Consider the following 16726-nt stretch of genomic DNA (forward strand, 5'->3'; position numbering starts at 1 on the left):
TCTAGCAATTTGCAACTTTTTATCTCACAATTGACTTTTTTCTCACAATTGTGAGATATAAACTCTCAATTGTGAGTTATAAAGTCAGAATTGTGTGATATAAAGTCGCAAATTGCTAGGAAAAAAAATGTCGGGATTTTGAGATAAAAAGTATTTTTTCCCCTTAGAATTGGACTTTATAACTCGCAATTGTGAGTTTATATCTTGCAATTGTAAGAAAAAAGTCAATTGTGAGATAATGTTGCAATTACCTTTTTTTATTTTTTTATTCAGTGGCAGAAACAAGCTTCCATATCCTCAAACTTTTGAACGGTAGTTAGTTTGTATAACTTCAGCATATTTACTTTACTAATACACATTCATAGTCTTTTTCGCTTGGATGAACTATTTATCTTTCGTGTTTCTTGCCTAAAATCGCTTGTACTCCTCAAACTGTAAGGCACTTTGGTTAAAAGTGTCTCCAAAATGAATACATGTAAGTGTAACTATTCCTTTAAATGATTGTTTTTACCTCTGGATCCACGTCTTCGGCTGATGGAGCCGATGAGTTCTGAAATGTAAAAAGGGGAACAATTTAGCCACTAAAGATAAAAGTTATCTTCAATTCATCACTTAAATGAAGGTCTTTTACCACAGGTGAGGAGTAAAGAGTGCTGACAGGAGGGGCGGAGGAAGTCACAGGGGTGGGATCTGCTTTGGGGTAAGCAGAGTAAGGGTTCTTCTGTCTCTGTAAACAAACACACACAAACACAATCATCATGTGCCCCTTCATTTCTGCTGACAGCAGCGTTAGCTTGTGGCCGTCTCACCATCCTCTCCTTCTCCTCCGCTTCGCTCTGAGACAGTGCGATGGCCAGCTGCAGCTCCTCTTCCTCCTGCAGCGCGGCCTCGTCTCTTTTCGGAGGCATCTGAGGAGCAGAGCAGCAAGAGGTGGTCAGGACGAAACAACAGGCAGGAGAGGAGAGGGGGCAGGACACATTTTCATTCAAATTTATTTTCATTTAAATATTAGCAAGGCACACATATAGACATTTTGGCTGATACAGTTTTTTTTAATAACATTTTAATATTGGCCAGGGGGGTAGGAGAACATTATTAAAAAAATAATAATAATTAAAAAAGAGTTTACAGTTTAAATTGAAATGATTAATACTTAGTAATTAATAAGTGATTTAATTAATGCTGCCTTCCACCGATTCGGACAAGTTAAAAAAAAATATTAAATAAAAACACCAACACTGATACTGATATAATCACTGATATACATCTATGTTAAAGGTGAAGAGTGTAATTTCTACACTATTAACGGTATCAAGTGAAACTGCAATCTGCCTGTTTGCCTGAGAAAACATTGGCTCTACCTTTGGTGTGAAACTTCTTAATTGGTGTGAAAATTCACCACTAAAAGTTTTAAGTCAGTAAGATTTTTTTTAAAGAAATTAATACTGTCATTCAGAAAGGATTCATGAAATTGATCAAAAGTGACAGTAAAGATATTGAAGGCCCCGATATACTGCAAGAGAAAACGAAGAACCAACTGATGTGATGTGACGTCAAGCACCAAACATCGATCAAATCAGGGAGTTCGAAACAGTTTGCCTTTCCAGAAAAGTTTGCCCCTTCCATTGGTCAGTGCCAATGATGTAATAGGATTGAGTGTAGCTCTGAGGCTCCGCCTTCTTTCTTGTGGAAACCTACTATGGTTAATTTCGTCACAGAATCTGAGGTAGAAGCGTTCATCCGGAGTGTGTGATTGGCTGCTGGGGCTGGAGAGACACGATTCAACGTCAGCCGGTTTTGAGCACTTCTCCGCATTATTCATAAGAATAAACTCTTTTAACCCAATCACTGTGCTGTATTACGCATGAGATCGTATTACAGCAGAGAATTCAAACCTTATTTCCTTCACCTCTGCCTTTCAGCGTCGCGTTCGGACATGTGCCATAAGTGTATGTTTCCTCAGCACAAAATGTGACAATATCAGCATTTCCCTCTAGCATTTTGAGCACTGCTGAACAGATTCTTAAACACCTCTGGTTGGCCATTGTGTTGATGCGCTTAACAAAATTGTCTGTGATTGGCTACAATGATCAACAATGACATCTTTACGCTCTTCACCGAGTGCTTACACAGATACACACGGGCGCGTTTAAAAGTGCTGTCTATCAGCGGATCCATCTATCCAAGATCAGATCCAAGATGTCATTGTTGATCATTGCAGCCAATCACAGACACTTTAAGTGCCGTTTTCTCACCGCTGTCATTTTAGTTGTGCCTTTATTTTGTTATCGAGAGGAAAGCGTGCAGCACATTTACATATTCATCTAACCTTCGCTGTCAGCAGTGTGGATGGCGTTGGGATGTTCACTAACAGTATATCACTGCTCACGTACTTCAAACTTCTTTTTAACCTCTAAGCGAAGGACGATAAAGAACTTCGCCATGAGTATAGGACACTTCATAAGAGACTTCTTTCAAAAACATTTTATAAAATCTTACCGACCCCAAACTCTTTAGCAGTGTTGTAATTATAATGGCAAATAAACAAGCTATTCTGAAAACAGTCTGTTTGGTCAAACTAGTGGCACAGAAATGATACACTTCACCTTTAAATGTTGCGTTCATTACTGATTGGAGTGGGATTGACAGTAAGCACACAAACTCGACAGTAATATGTGCTCTCACTCATGAGCCTCAAAATTGCTTTGCATTTAAGTTCCAAATAAAGTGATGATGATGATTCAACTTTTGTTTTACTGCCCGTGTCAGTACATTTTGGTGGCATGCTTCATAATTGTGACGCCCATGAGAGTGAGCCCTCTATGAAATGTAACTACTTACTGCTTCGGTGGGCACTACCTGAGACTGCTGGGACAGAGGGCTGGTCAGGTACTCAGGGGGAAGCTCGGACTGCCCAGCGCTGGCGGCCTTCCCTTCAGCTTTTCTAGGAGGGGGAGAGAGGGACGGGTGGCTGGTGAAGAGGAGGGTTTAGGAGACACAATCAACCAGGTCATTCTCTGGAAGTCAGCAGGCTTATGAACATGAGGGACAACTCAAAGATAATTTTACAATACAAAAAGATCATATTACAACACAATAGATAGAAATTACAAAAAGTAGGGGGGGATTAGCAACATTCAAAAACATAGTGAGCTACCTTTCTATCCAATGTCTACATGAGCTACAACCTAACTGAGATAGGTCAAAAGACACTAATACGGGACACTGACAACTGTCACTTTTGATCAATTGAATACATCCTTGCTGAATAAAAGTATTAATAAACAAACAAACAAAAAATATTCCTGTCCCCAAACTTTTGAATTAGGGCTGAACGATTTTGGAAAGTCTAATTGCGATTGATTTAATTATTTTAATATCTTCTCTATTATCCAACAAAGACAAGCTATATATCATTGTATGGTATGACCAACACAATATTAGATGGATTAAACATAAACTGTTCTTTCCTGTAGACCAGGCCGATATGTTACAGGGTTTTTCCTGGGCCAAAATGATCTTTGACATGATCATCCACACACACATTTAAAAGCAGCCCTACCCACGTGATCTGCGAGCCCAATACTGACAATAAATGTAAAATAAAAGCAAAGAAACAGTTTGTGATTTTTTCTTATCTTATTTTGATATCTCATATTATGTATGATCTCTTACCTTGATGTTTGTTTCTTTTGTTCCTCACTGTTTACACTTGGTTGCTCACTCATTTTTTTTGGCCCCTCATTTTCTTCCGGACTGTGGCTGAGAATTATTCAGTTTACAAACTCTTCCAAATTATATATAAGCTATGCAATTATCAGACACCGATAATATCCTTCTTTGATAATTATTTTGGTATATAATAATATCAATATTAAAAAATAGCATAAAAAAATAGCATTAAAAAGTTTATTTGAACTGTCTCATTTTCTACCATATACAATTGAATAAAATTAGCAGCTAGCTAACAACAACTTGCTTTGTTCTGGTTTCACCTCACTCCAATCTAAATGAAATGATTTCATAGGAAATTTACTACACAATTGTCATATAAATAACCTGAAAAATTTGTGGATAATTAAGGCTAATTCTTACTAGGCACTCTTGCTACATGGGGTAAAGCGCACTTGCGTTCTCATTTTAGAGGTGCTCTGAGTAAACGATTCGTCATACACTAGTGATGGGTTGATCATGAACGATTACTTCATTTTGAACAAATCTTTATAATGACTCGAGTTGTCTCAGAGAGTGATTCGTTCAGTTTGTGTTGACCGCACATGCGCAACATCCTATAGGTTCTGTACAGGAAACAGAAATGATTAGTTCACCTCCTTAGTCTTCAGGTCTGAGTCGTTTGTTTCTTTGTCACGTGACGTGACAGCTGTATTGGAAACATAAATTAGTTAATAATTCCCACAATTTTTTTACAAACAAGTTTGTTTGTGATGTGTTTCTGGTCTCATATTGTAGGTTTTTAATTTCTTACAATTTATAAATTTGCAAATTTCTGTCATGATAGTTCTTTCCCATAAAACTGAAAATGTGGTAAAGAGTTGGTTAATGCTTTAAACTTTATCTGTATAATGGGGAAAACCAAATTGATAAAGCAAATACCTACATATAATAGCAACATACGGTTAGACTCGAACCCAAAGACTCGAGAAGTGAACTAATCATTTCTGTATTCGGTACACACTGCATGGCTCAGCTTATGGGGATGTGACGTGACAAAAGAACGAATGACTCAGATCGGGAGGTGAGGTAATCTAACACACTGCATAGCCTGAAGACCCAGATAAGCAATGAATAAACCATTTTCTGTTTCTCATAATTTGACCTTGGTTGAATTCTACTTTTTCTCTTATTCAAAATGTGATCAACATAAGATGTGATCAACATGATCAACATTAAGATCAACATGCAAGTAGATGTGTTGGAGAATTTGGCAATTAACATATAACATTTTAACTATATTCTGCTGAAATGAACTAAATGACTTGGAAAAAAAGATTCGTTCATTTAAATGATCTTCCCATCACTTTTATACACCGATTCAGACAGTGACGTCATATTGTGATATTATCGCAAATGCAATTTAATCGTTCAGCCCTATTTTGAATGGTAGTGTGTCAGATGCTCCCCACCCCAAGCATGAAACTCGACTCACAATTGATTTCAAAATTTGCCAGCTGTTTGAAGATTCTTACAACAAAACTCCTTTTGTGAGATTTCATTTTTGTGTGAATTAATACAAACAAACCCATTGGACTAACTGGACTAACCAGCAGACCAATCGCATCACAGCATCTCAAATGTTGGTTTGATCGTTCTGAAATGCCTGAGCCGAAGTCTGTCATGAATGATTTGCTTTAATTCCCTCTGAGAAGCATCTCACACGATTGCGTTCCCAAACATAAGGCATCCGAATAAAAGATTACATGACCGTGTCTGCGTTTCATCTGCGCGCTCTGCAAGTCATCTATGATGTAGGAAAAAGAGCCTCAATGGCTTCCCCGTATTGCAGCAAATTCCCATATTTATCACAGATATTCTGCACCAAATACGACGATTTTGTTTTCTTAAACACAGGGTATGGAAACGCTGCTTTAGTCGCAAATGTTTTATGCGTTATTCCAATTTTGCGCATAAATTAAATTCCCAACATTGAATGGAAACATAGCAAGTTATAGATATCAGTCTTCACATATACTCACTTGTTGAGAATCTCAAAGCAGGGCTCACACACTCGCACCTCCTTCTCAATGCCAAACTTGGGAATGGTAGAGTACTTCGAAGAGCACTTCCCACAGAAAATCTGCCCACATGCCCTGCAGTGGTGCTGAATGAAAAGCCACCAGCCATTATACATGATGAGATCAGCTTATACGGGCCAGTGCTTCTCAAACCTGTCCTGGATCCCCCCCCATCACTGCACATTTTGGATGTCTCCCACATCAGGCACCCAATTCGAAGCGGTGTTCAAAATTGCCCCCTAAATTCCCTACATTACTCCACTAATATAGTCCACTTGAAGGAGTGAATGAATACGAGTGAGTGAATTTGGACACTGAGTGCGCCGGGTGGGCAGCTGCTTTTGCATAGTTTTGGCTTGCAGTTTAAAAATCATTTGAAACTTAGCAAACTGGCAGCTCTAGTAGTAAACAAAAATTGATCTTGAACTCTGTCATGGAAACTAGCATGTATTAATTAATTAAACAATCATTTAAAAAGGAATTTATACCAGTATGATATTATGCTGCACCCACGTTGGACCAGCAGTTTGGAAAATAAATGGATGGATGGATGATACAGCTGCGGGCGAGACGTGGGAATTCATTCGACGTGACAGTCACAGTGCATTATGGGTATTCTCTAGCCGCTGAGTGTACACCAGTTGTAGACTCGTTATTGTGGGAATGAATGAGTACACTCGATAACGTACAGCATGGTTTCGGACACCAGTAAAAATGGCTGTCCTCTCAAATAGTGTCCTATTTAAGGGAATAGGGGGCGAATGGTCAGTCTTGCAGTCTGTACTAATGAGCTGATGAGTTGAATCAAGTGTGTTAGATGAGGGAGACATACAAAATGTGAAGTGGTGAGGGTCCTCAGGACATCTTTTGAGAAACACTGATATAGGCTACTTCATAAACATTATATAACTCAGTATGGTAGATTATCAAAGGAGCGGTTTGTACCTTTCGGGTCATAACACCAAACTGAACCCTACATCTGTGACATTCCTCTGCATCCACCCAATCAGGGGCCTAAAAACAAAAAAAACATGACAAACTGATGACAAACCAAACACCAGAGAGTGTGCAGAACGTATTCGCTTTACTCAACAGTTATTCTCACCCTCTCTGCTGCAAACATGGCATCACTCTCTTTGAACTCTGGGAAGACATGACCTGGTCAAACAGAAGTGATTGTATTTCTTTAAAAAGTGTCACAGCAGTCATTAAGCAACTATTGTTGTTGTGATGCCACATTCTCACACACAGCTTCTTTAGCATTGTGTATTGTTGTCGTAGAAGGTGTTTGTACAGTTGGATCCCCTTTCATTGTAAGTAGGCAGCACAAATGCTCAAAACCAGTGGTCGACCGATATATCATCAAGGCCAATATATCAGACGATATTTGTCAAATATTTTTAATTAATCGACACTGGCTGGCAGATATGTTTTTCTATATGGCCAATGTGTCGGAAGTGGGACTTTTATTTTGAAAGCGCTAAGAATGCCTGAGCATCCGAGCTCCCATTCTCTAATATCTTCATTTAGTTTAGTGTATCCGTTGTCTAATACATTTATTAGACAGAGCTGTTAAACAAAGAACGTAAACGGTCCACTTAAAGATATTATAGCATTTGTTTTTTCTATTATTAGTAATAATGGCAAACGCTACAATAGTTCCTAATCTACCATCAGCAATCAGCAAAAACACATTTATATCATTAAAACAAGTCTTTGAATATCTAATAAGCATCTATTTATGACAATTTTCGTCACTGGAGGTTCCAGGTAGAGCCCAATTTTTGCTACGAATGTCAAGTCAATATCAGTCGATCACCATTCAAAATCTTATTTTACGGACACTCTAATTTAAAAACTAATCAAGTGTTTTTGCTATTTATTTTGCATTGGCAAGTGTTTGTTTATAACTTGCAGTAGTGTATAAAATATCACATAATTTTGGTTACTGCAAATCGCTGTATGTGTGAGGTCCCTTTAGTTTGTGAATCTTACCTTCCACCTTCATGATCTGATAGGTATCCTGGACGACTTTGTACTTGGGCTCGTTGCGGAAGGCGTGGGACCAGGCCTGGATCAGATAAAGGATCTTGTTCTTCACGTTCGGTTCGGGTTGTTTCTGAACACAGAAGAGTCACATTCTCTCAGTGATGGCTTACAAAACAAGCTCTGAGCTCTGAACTCAAAAGTTGCCTAAAAATTCCATTAAAAAACACACACATGAGAACAACAAAATATCAAGCCTCTATTAAGCCACCTCAAATCCTTCTCTGGAATTGTTAGTCTCACAGAAAATCAACAAAAGAACTCCAAATACGTTTAGTTTCTGATTTCTGCTGGAACTCCCCTCAGCAAAATAAACATGTGACGACGATGACACAATCAGGAAGTACAGTTTAGCATGAGTCACTGGGTCTGACCCACTTGGAAAGATCATAAAGGCGGAGCCAAAGACTCTTAAAGCAACAGTCTCCAGGACAGACAGGTTGAGTTTAGCAGCAATCACCTTGAACAGCTCCTTCAGCTCTTCCATGGTCTGCTTACAGGCCACTTCATCATGAATCGTCTGGCCACAGTTCTTCACCACTGACTCCAGGACCTGGTGACAAGCAAATGCTGACTTACACACATGACCTTGACTGATCGGGGGCACAATACAAAACTTTTATTTTTATTTTTATTTTTATAATCTCTTGTATTTACTATGTATGTACCCAACATTAAAGTGCTACTCTTATGCTATTTTAAAGGTTTACAGTTCTCCTACAATAGGTTTACATGCATCCAAGGTCAAAAAACACTTTCATTTTCTCATAATATACAGTACATTGCAGCATGACCTAATTTCTCACAGTGTCTAAAAACAGTTTGTTCGAAGATTCAGTCTTTCTTATCCCCTTCTTTCAGCAAGCCTCCTCTGCTCTGATTGGTCAGATGGCCCAGTCTGTTGTGATTGGTCTACTCTGCTCTGATTGGTCAGATGGCCCAGTCTGTTGTGATTGGTCTACTCTGCTCTGATTGGTCAGATGGCTCAGTCTGTTGTGATTGGTCTACTCTGCTCTGATTGGTCAGATGGCCCAGTCTCAGTCTTGTGACCTGTTTCCAACAGGTGCTCTAAGGCCCAAAGTATACTTTGGTCGTCCGCGTGACGCAATTTCTATCATCAAGAGGGTCCGCGCCGTGGATGTCCACACACGTGTTCAACGGCGCATCACTAGATAGTGCACTAGATAGTGCACTAGGGCTGTCACTTTACGTTCGAAAATCGATTGCACAATCAATCGGACCAACCAACACAAGTTTCGAAAACAAAAATAGGGAATCGATTTTAACGGTCTTTTCTCGGAGCTCGTCACGATACGCCCGCAGTGAACGCGCGTCACACAGCAACTGCAGGCTCTAACAAACGCACATAACAGCAAATTATACTTCTGCATGTGTCTCTTTTTACTACAAAAATGTGAATTCTGCCGGTATTCAGACAGTCTCATAGCCTGGATGCCAGCCGAACTTAGCCCTGCCCACAAATATTTTAGGTCGATCCGTTGAGGAGCTATTATGCCCGAACAAAAATTGTTCGGACCAATCAGATTGTCAGGGCGGGCTTTATACGATGATGTACAGATGAGCAACGGTACACCGCCTTCACACTGGCAGTTGAAATCAGCTCCGTAATACGCAATACGCCCCCAGCGGATGTCGTACACAACGGTGAAAAGCGTCGGAAGCACTGATCTATATAGAATGACATTATATATATATATATATACTAAACTTGGGACACGTATAGATATATATGTCATTATATAGATCAGTGGGCGGAAGCGAGTATATTTAAATATTGAATTATTTAATTGTATTAACTGCCCTAATAACGTTAAAACATCATGAAAATAAAAAAATGACATGACAACTAATCGTTATAAAATCATTATTTATTTTATTAAAAGTTAAGAATCCAGGTTTGTTTATCAGTACCATAGCAACGCTAACTTCCGTTGGGATTTTCGGATAGAAACCGTCCGTAGCCTTTCGCAAGAGTTCAATTTTTTGAACGCATCCGGATGGCCAACGGACACGATTTTTTTCGCACCGCACTCGTTCGCACCTGGTTCGGGCCCATTCGCATGCGGTCTGCGAATCTCCATAGGAAATGAATGACTTCCGGTCGTTTCGCTGCCATATGGGAGCTCATTTCAACTGCCAGTGTGAAGGCGGCGTAACGTAATCATCCACGTCATCAAAAAGCGCTTGGGTTGAATTAATTTACAACAAAGATGACTGCCGCTGGAGAATTGAGATTTCACAATTACAAATAAATCAGACAGAATAAATACATATTTGGCGTGCTGTCCGAGGAGAGGCTCCGGGCTCGGTATTCGGCCCGAACCCAGAGTATGTTATAGAAGATATCAACAGTGCATTAATTTTAAAAGAGGAACAGAGAACCCTCGATCAAGGCATTTGTCCGTTGCTCTGATTGGTTGTAGGTCTATCCAATTGAGTGCAGAGGCATTTTCCTTTCTGGTTCGTTTGAAACACGCCCCATAATCACAGCCCAATGGAGCAGTATTAGACTCATATTCTGACTAGAATCTGAGTATGACGACGTCAGGCTAACAGTCTCATGCATACAGATAAAGATTCGGGCTACAATTGCCTATGTAGGCAAAATTTGTTTGACATTTCTAATCATAAACACAGCCATGTTGAAGCCTGCAGTAATGTTTTTCATTGATGTTATGGCAGTCCACTCTGCTTATTGTTTTTCAAGAATGTTGCACTCCTGTTTGTGCACAAAAGTTCACGCCAGTAAATCATCAGAAATATTGCTGACTTGTGCGCATCTCAAGCGCCCTTTTACGTACGTTAGATTTGCCTATATTTGGCGTTTAAAATGGAAACATCTTTAGACATGCAAAATCGATTTTACAATGTTTAATGAACGCTTATGTCTCAAAAAAATTTTCACAAAAGTGACAGGCCTATAGTGCACTCGCACCGAATGCGTCTTTCCATGCTCACGACCAAAGGAGTATACTTTGAAAGGCTTGCGAGCTCAACTCTGCACAAGATGGAGAGGAAATCGTAAAATGGTCTAAGCAGTAGACCAATCACAACAGACTGGGTCATCTGACCAATCAGAGCAGAGTAGGCTCACAGAAAGAAGGGGTTCAGAGAGACTGAATCTTCTGAAAAGAGGTGATGCTGCAATGTATATTATGAGAAAATTAAAGTGCTTTTTAACCTTGGATACATGAAACCTGTTGCAGGAGACCTCCAAAACAAAATTTTAAATAGCATAATAGGGGCACTTTAATGTATTTATCATTTATCAATTAAGTAATCTTTTTTTTTTTTTTTACAATTTATCTTTAAACTTTTTAACTTTTAATCCTCAATTTCTTTTTTGCGTCCAGTTTGAAAGCCCCTGGTCTAGAGTGTTCAACATATAATGAAGATGACTGACACTTACCTCAAGAGCATAGAGCGCTACATGTGGATTTTTGTCATTGAGTTTTTTCTTGATGGCACCAATTGCATACTTTGCCCTGGTGGTGGGAAATGACAAAACAGTATATAAGGATGTCAAGAAAATATTTATGACTCGTGCTCTTACACTGATATGCAAACATGACCAAATGTTTTATGTTCTTACTGCGTATCGCCTTGCCGAATGAGGTCACATATCTGCAGAATGGACTCCCAGTCGGTCTCCAGCAGCAGCTGGCTGGTAGCCTTGTCTGTAAATGATTGGAGGATCACATGTCTGATCAGAATCAATTCTCTCAAGGTCTGTTTACTGAAAGCATGGGAAAAGGAAGAGGAAAAGACCCTTTTTGCGCCGACGTCACGGCGTTAGCTGGAGGCAAAACAAAGGAGGCGGCCCAGACAAATGTTGTGTTGTTGGGTGCAAGAATCGACGGAGTACAGGCTCCAATTTGAAATTTTATCACATAATGTTTTCTAAACTATTGTGATTATTTGTAAATCATCTATGATTATATACATTGTTGAAGAACCTGGCAAGAAAGAATAATCAAATACATAAAGTAAAAAAATGTATTTGCTGTATCTGGAATACATTATGGAATACGTTAAAATTAACTTTGGCAAATAACAATCGCGGTCCTTGACAGTGAGTGACCTTACACATTAAGATAAAATCAGATTATAAATAATAAATGCATGTTTTTCAAACTTTTTGAGTTAGCTTAATTTTATGTGATTATTTTGTTATTGTTTTTTATATTATGCACTTACATTTATTTGATAGCATGTTTTCATCAAGTATTTTAATGTGGATTTTTGTTTTCATTCTTTTAAAGCACTTTGAGATGCAAATTTGATAGGCGCTATAAAATATTATGTTTATTCTTTTTTATTCACTAAATGAACACAAGGAACAACAATATTTAATATTCTTCATTTACAGGCACCAATAATATAACAATACAAACAGCATTTACCTACATATTTAAAATACAAATTACACAATATTCACACAAAAAAGAAAGAAAACTTGTTGTTCGATATCTCACTGTAAAATGATTTTACATGTTGCCTAATTCAAAATCAGAAATGTACACAATTTAATCAATCAATGTTTCACAATTACAATAAAGACAGATAGATAGATAGATAGATAGATAGATAGATAGATAGATAGATAGATAGATAGATAGATAGATAGATAGATAGATAGATAGATAGAGCTTTGTGAAGTCTTGGAAATGGAGCTGGTGTGTGAAATAGGAAGTTACTGTTTTGTGGTGAATCTGTAAGTGGACCAAAACATTTCTCTCTCTCTCTCGACTCGATTACATGAGCAAACAGGAAGAACCAACCGTGACTAACAGGAATACACTAACTCAAACCTTCCAAAATCCTCAAATCACACTTTTCCAAAAGGTGTGAGCAACTGAAAGCATAAATATTTATAAGAAAGGCAATTACAATATGCCAAATTAAATGTGCGGTATAATTGCCTTGCCAGCAGCGAATTTTGTCAATGACCAACAAAATTCACTGCCAATGACACCAGACACACACGAAAGAGTACATAAATGGAAAAACGCACACATGATTAGTTATTTTATGATTTTTGTAGCTTGTGAAATAGAGGCCCGAAAATAGCTTTAGCTCCGGTGCGCTGCTAACTAGCTTACATAAGATAACTTAATTGATTAATTTAAGACAATAACAACACAATAAAGTTGAACTGAACTGAAAAGGATAGTCGCAATGTCATGTTTAAGTTCGTGTCACTGGTGTTTGAATGTTCGATGGGAAAAATAAAGACAATAGATGCTGAGAGCTAACATTACCGTGACTACTGAAGCTGGGCTAGCGTTAGCATTAGCAGACTCATCGGTCTGTCAGTCAGAATTAACACCGAAAACATCAAATATAATACATACCCAACAGTCTCTCAAATGTTCCGCCGCCTTTGCCCATGTCTAATCTCTGATATCGGGACGATCTCTGAGTCTGTTTTGCTGTTGTTCACCTGTGTGAATAAGCGAGTTTTACTGCCGGGTAACACGCGCATGCGCACAAGAAAGACGCGAATGTCAAATAAAAGTCCAAGTTACAGCAACATAGTCACTCCCTACATAGCCAGAGTGAGAAAAATGGCATTAGTATTTATAATAAAAGATGTAATATTAAACATATCCTCCGTGTCTATCGTCTGCCATGGACTGCATCTGGTTTTCAAGGTGTGTGTGTGTGTGTGTGTGTGTGTGTGAGAGAGAGAGAGAGAGAGAGAGAGAGAGAGAGAGAGAGAGAGAGAGAGAGAGAGAGAGAGAGAGAGAGAGAGAGAGAGAGAGAGAGAGAGAGAGAGAGAGAGAGAGAGAGAATTGTACCTTATTTTATTATTATTATTATTATTATTTTGCCCATTTTAGTGCTATCACAATAGAGCAAACGCATGTTTTATTGACATTTCAGTGTGCCAGTCATTTTTGTTATATGATGCAATGCATTTGCTGCATGAAACCAATGCTGTTACTCCCAATCCTTTGTACATGTGTACTAAGTAGGCTACTGTGATAGAGCTACCTGAATGTGACAATGCCCTGCCCTGAATGTAACAGGTGTGTCCAAATGTGTGTACTTATGCACTATTCTAAGCCAATTTGTGGTAAGTGTAAGTGTTCATACATAGTGACCATTCCAACAAGAATGTTGAACACTTCATGCACTCAACTGTCACAGCTTTACTTATGTAGCAGTGCAGGAGCGATCAGACTGATGCTGGATGACAAAATGACCTTCATATTTTCAATAACTTTCATACACTTGATGAAAGAATAGCCTACAGTGAGAATGCGTATAGTATAAGTAGGCTACATAGTGTATAGTTGGTCAACTGGGGCACAATTTATGTCACCCTGGCAGACATGTTGTCCCATATATAAAAATAAGCCCCTGTGCCAACCACCCCTTAGGCTTCTCCATCCCTTATTCTCTAGCAGTCAAGACAACAATAAGCACTTTTCTATATTTTACAACCCAGGATTTTCACTCGTAGCATTAGGTCATACATGAGTCACTACCTGGCGCAGTAAACAATGCAGCTATTGTAAATGCTGTGCTGCAGCATACAGTGGTATTGTACTGCGGTCTATAGACGCAGAGCAGCCCCCATAACAACAGCCAGAGATGCTCAGTGAGCCAAGACAACATGAGCCGAGAATGTCTTCATCCGCTGGATTGTTTACATGAGATCTAAATGCAATATTGTAGATTACATGACTGTGTATCAGATATTCTCTCCCAAACTTTGTGAATGATCTTTTAACTTAATGACCTTAAAGGGGTCATATAATGCCATTTTTGTACAAGCTAATATGATTCTTTAGGGTCTAAATTAAAAGTTTGTAATATACTTTAATTAAAAATTCTCATTAGTATTGTAAGAAAACACTAATTTTACCTGGTCAAAAACAGCTCTGTTTTCAGCACGCCGTTTCAGTGCATGTGTCTTTAAATGATAATGAGCTTTGCTCACCCCGCCCCTCTGTTCTGTGGGTACACCGTATTAGACATTCTCTGACCGTATCTAACACAATAACCACGTGTTATTCGTTATAAACGTGGGATTAAAAATTATATTGAGAACGTCGTACATAGAAAACATGCCGTAAAGTACCCTGAGTGTAAACCTTAGACGCATTCATCATGAAGCCTGCAGTAAGGTTTGCAAATTTCGCAAAGATTAATATAAATACTAATATAAAGGTTAATAAAACATTACACTCACATCTTCTGGAGGTTCAGCAGGAACACGTTGGTACCGATCCGTTTTTTCTCGTTTGTGAAGCTGTCTGGTGTGAAATGATTCGCGCAAACATGAAAGCACAGACGATCGTGGGGAATCCCCGTGAGGGAATCCAGGTGTCGTGCCGAAAAGTGATGGTCTGCCGAAAATTGATTGCATTATTTATTGCAATAAGTAGAGGCTTCAATCATTTTGTTATAAGTAGAATACTGTATTTTATGGGTTGTTTTCGACATTTGAAGGTATTTTAACAGGTAAAAAGGGCTGGATTGGTTGGTACACAGCAGGTAAAATAATGCAGAGTCATACGGATATTTGCAAAAGAGATCATGTCTTTATTTTATATATAGCTTAGCGGTAGGCTAAGTCATGTTATTATAGGCTACAGTCCGTTTTCCAGATACAAACACGTATTCCATCGGCAACAACAGGCTTCTATTATTTCCTATAATGTAAATGTCATACCTGATTAAGCTATAAACTGCAAACGCTTATTTGGCCACAATTGTTATTATTATGTTAAAAGAAACGTTAAAGTATCACACAGACATAAACTGATGGTTATTTATTTGCACGTTATGTATGTTTAATCCAGCTGTAGACGTTAGGAGACTGGGCGCAATCAATTTTCGGCGGACCATCACTTTTCGGCACGACACCTGCGTCAATCCTTTGGGCACATTGCTTCAAAAACAATACTCAGCCACTGCATCTTCAACGGCTCGGATTTAGGAACATCCAAATGACTGCTGTGTTCCTTATTACATCTAAGAACAGAACACCACAATCGCTTAGACGCCATTCTACTCCAGCATATCAACAATGGCGGACTACTATGACGACGGCTGTCACAGCTTGCTCAGGGCGGGTCTTGTGTTGAAACACGGCTGTCAATCACAATAGCGGGAGGGGCGTACGATCTTATGACGTCACAATATCGAACGGCTTGATTTCAGAGATGGTCAAACATATAAGGAGATTAAAACAAAACCACTGGATGGATTTTTATCATGATAGGATGATTGTGTACAGGCACTGCCAACAGACATTTCAGTGCAATCAACTTGTAAAAGTGCATGTACCATTATATGACCCCTTTAAAAAATCCCATGTAAGATTTATGTATTGTTTTGAACCGATTAGCCTAAAAGAGAATCTGCATTCTGTATTTCAGTCTTGAATTCATTAAATGAGCAAAATCGAAAATTGATTGGTTGATTCCAGCTGTTACTTTGCCTTCCGTTGTTATCAAAGGGAGCTTCTGTTTTAAAAGACCAATATATCAGTCAGGCCTAGTTTTAGATTATCTGCTTTGGCCGATTAACAGTTGTAGGCCTGTGTTGTAAATAAGGGTTAATCCTTGTAAAATAAGGGTTCATTTAAATTGAACTATTTTGGTACATCTGATTTGCTATCATTAAATTATGAACATATCCTATCAGTTACCCGAGATATTCGACACCATGTTGATAGAATTTTTATAGTCCACTCTAATGTTGTTTGGACAAAAATATCTATTTTAGAATATGTATTTTGTGAAGAAAGAAAATCACACAAGGTTGGAGCAATTTTGTAACTATTTAAAGTGACACCTCTAAGATTGTATGTATGGTATTCCATTAAATAATATTAACACCTTAAAGGGATAGTTCACCCAAAAATGAAAAATGTCATCATTTACTCACCC

The 16726-nt window shown here is 38.5% G+C and overlaps 1 protein-coding gene across 10 annotated transcripts in view; it reads right to left on the bottom strand.

Annotated features, from left to right (window-relative positions):
- Window positions 1–13494, bottom strand: part of hgs (hepatocyte growth factor-regulated tyrosine kinase substrate) — a 25073-nt gene extending 11579 nt beyond the window's left edge. The window contains exons 1-13 of one of the 10 annotated variants that reach the window (XM_081387131.1): window positions 13175–13444; window positions 11413–11497; window positions 11230–11305; window positions 8260–8352; window positions 7749–7872; window positions 6859–6911; window positions 6699–6767; window positions 5715–5839; window positions 3676–3762; window positions 2860–2944; window positions 810–908; window positions 632–727; window positions 512–550 (exon numbers count right to left, since the gene is read on the bottom strand). In XM_081387131.1, the coding sequence (XP_081243257.1) occupies window positions 512–550; window positions 632–727; window positions 810–908; window positions 2860–2944; window positions 3676–3762; window positions 5715–5839; window positions 6699–6767; window positions 6859–6911; window positions 7749–7872; window positions 8260–8352; window positions 11230–11305; window positions 11413–11497; window positions 13175–13211 (1068 nt within the window). In that variant the 5' untranslated portion in view covers window positions 13212–13444. Of the gene's footprint in view, window positions 1–511; window positions 551–631; window positions 728–809; window positions 909–2841; window positions 2972–3675; window positions 3763–5714; window positions 5840–6698; window positions 6768–6858; window positions 6912–7748; window positions 7873–8259; window positions 8353–11229; window positions 11306–11412; window positions 11498–13174 lie in introns of all 10 variants that reach the window. The other 9 variants (XM_081387129.1, XM_081387128.1, XM_081387125.1 and 6 more) reach the window with 9 other exon arrangements.
- Window positions 13495–16726: the final 3232 nt, after the last annotated feature.

Source organism: Scardinius erythrophthalmus (assembly GCF_964197995.2).
Source record: "Scardinius erythrophthalmus genome assembly, chromosome: 1".
Classification (NCBI taxonomy): domain Eukaryota; kingdom Metazoa; phylum Chordata; class Actinopteri; order Cypriniformes; family Leuciscidae; genus Scardinius; species Scardinius erythrophthalmus.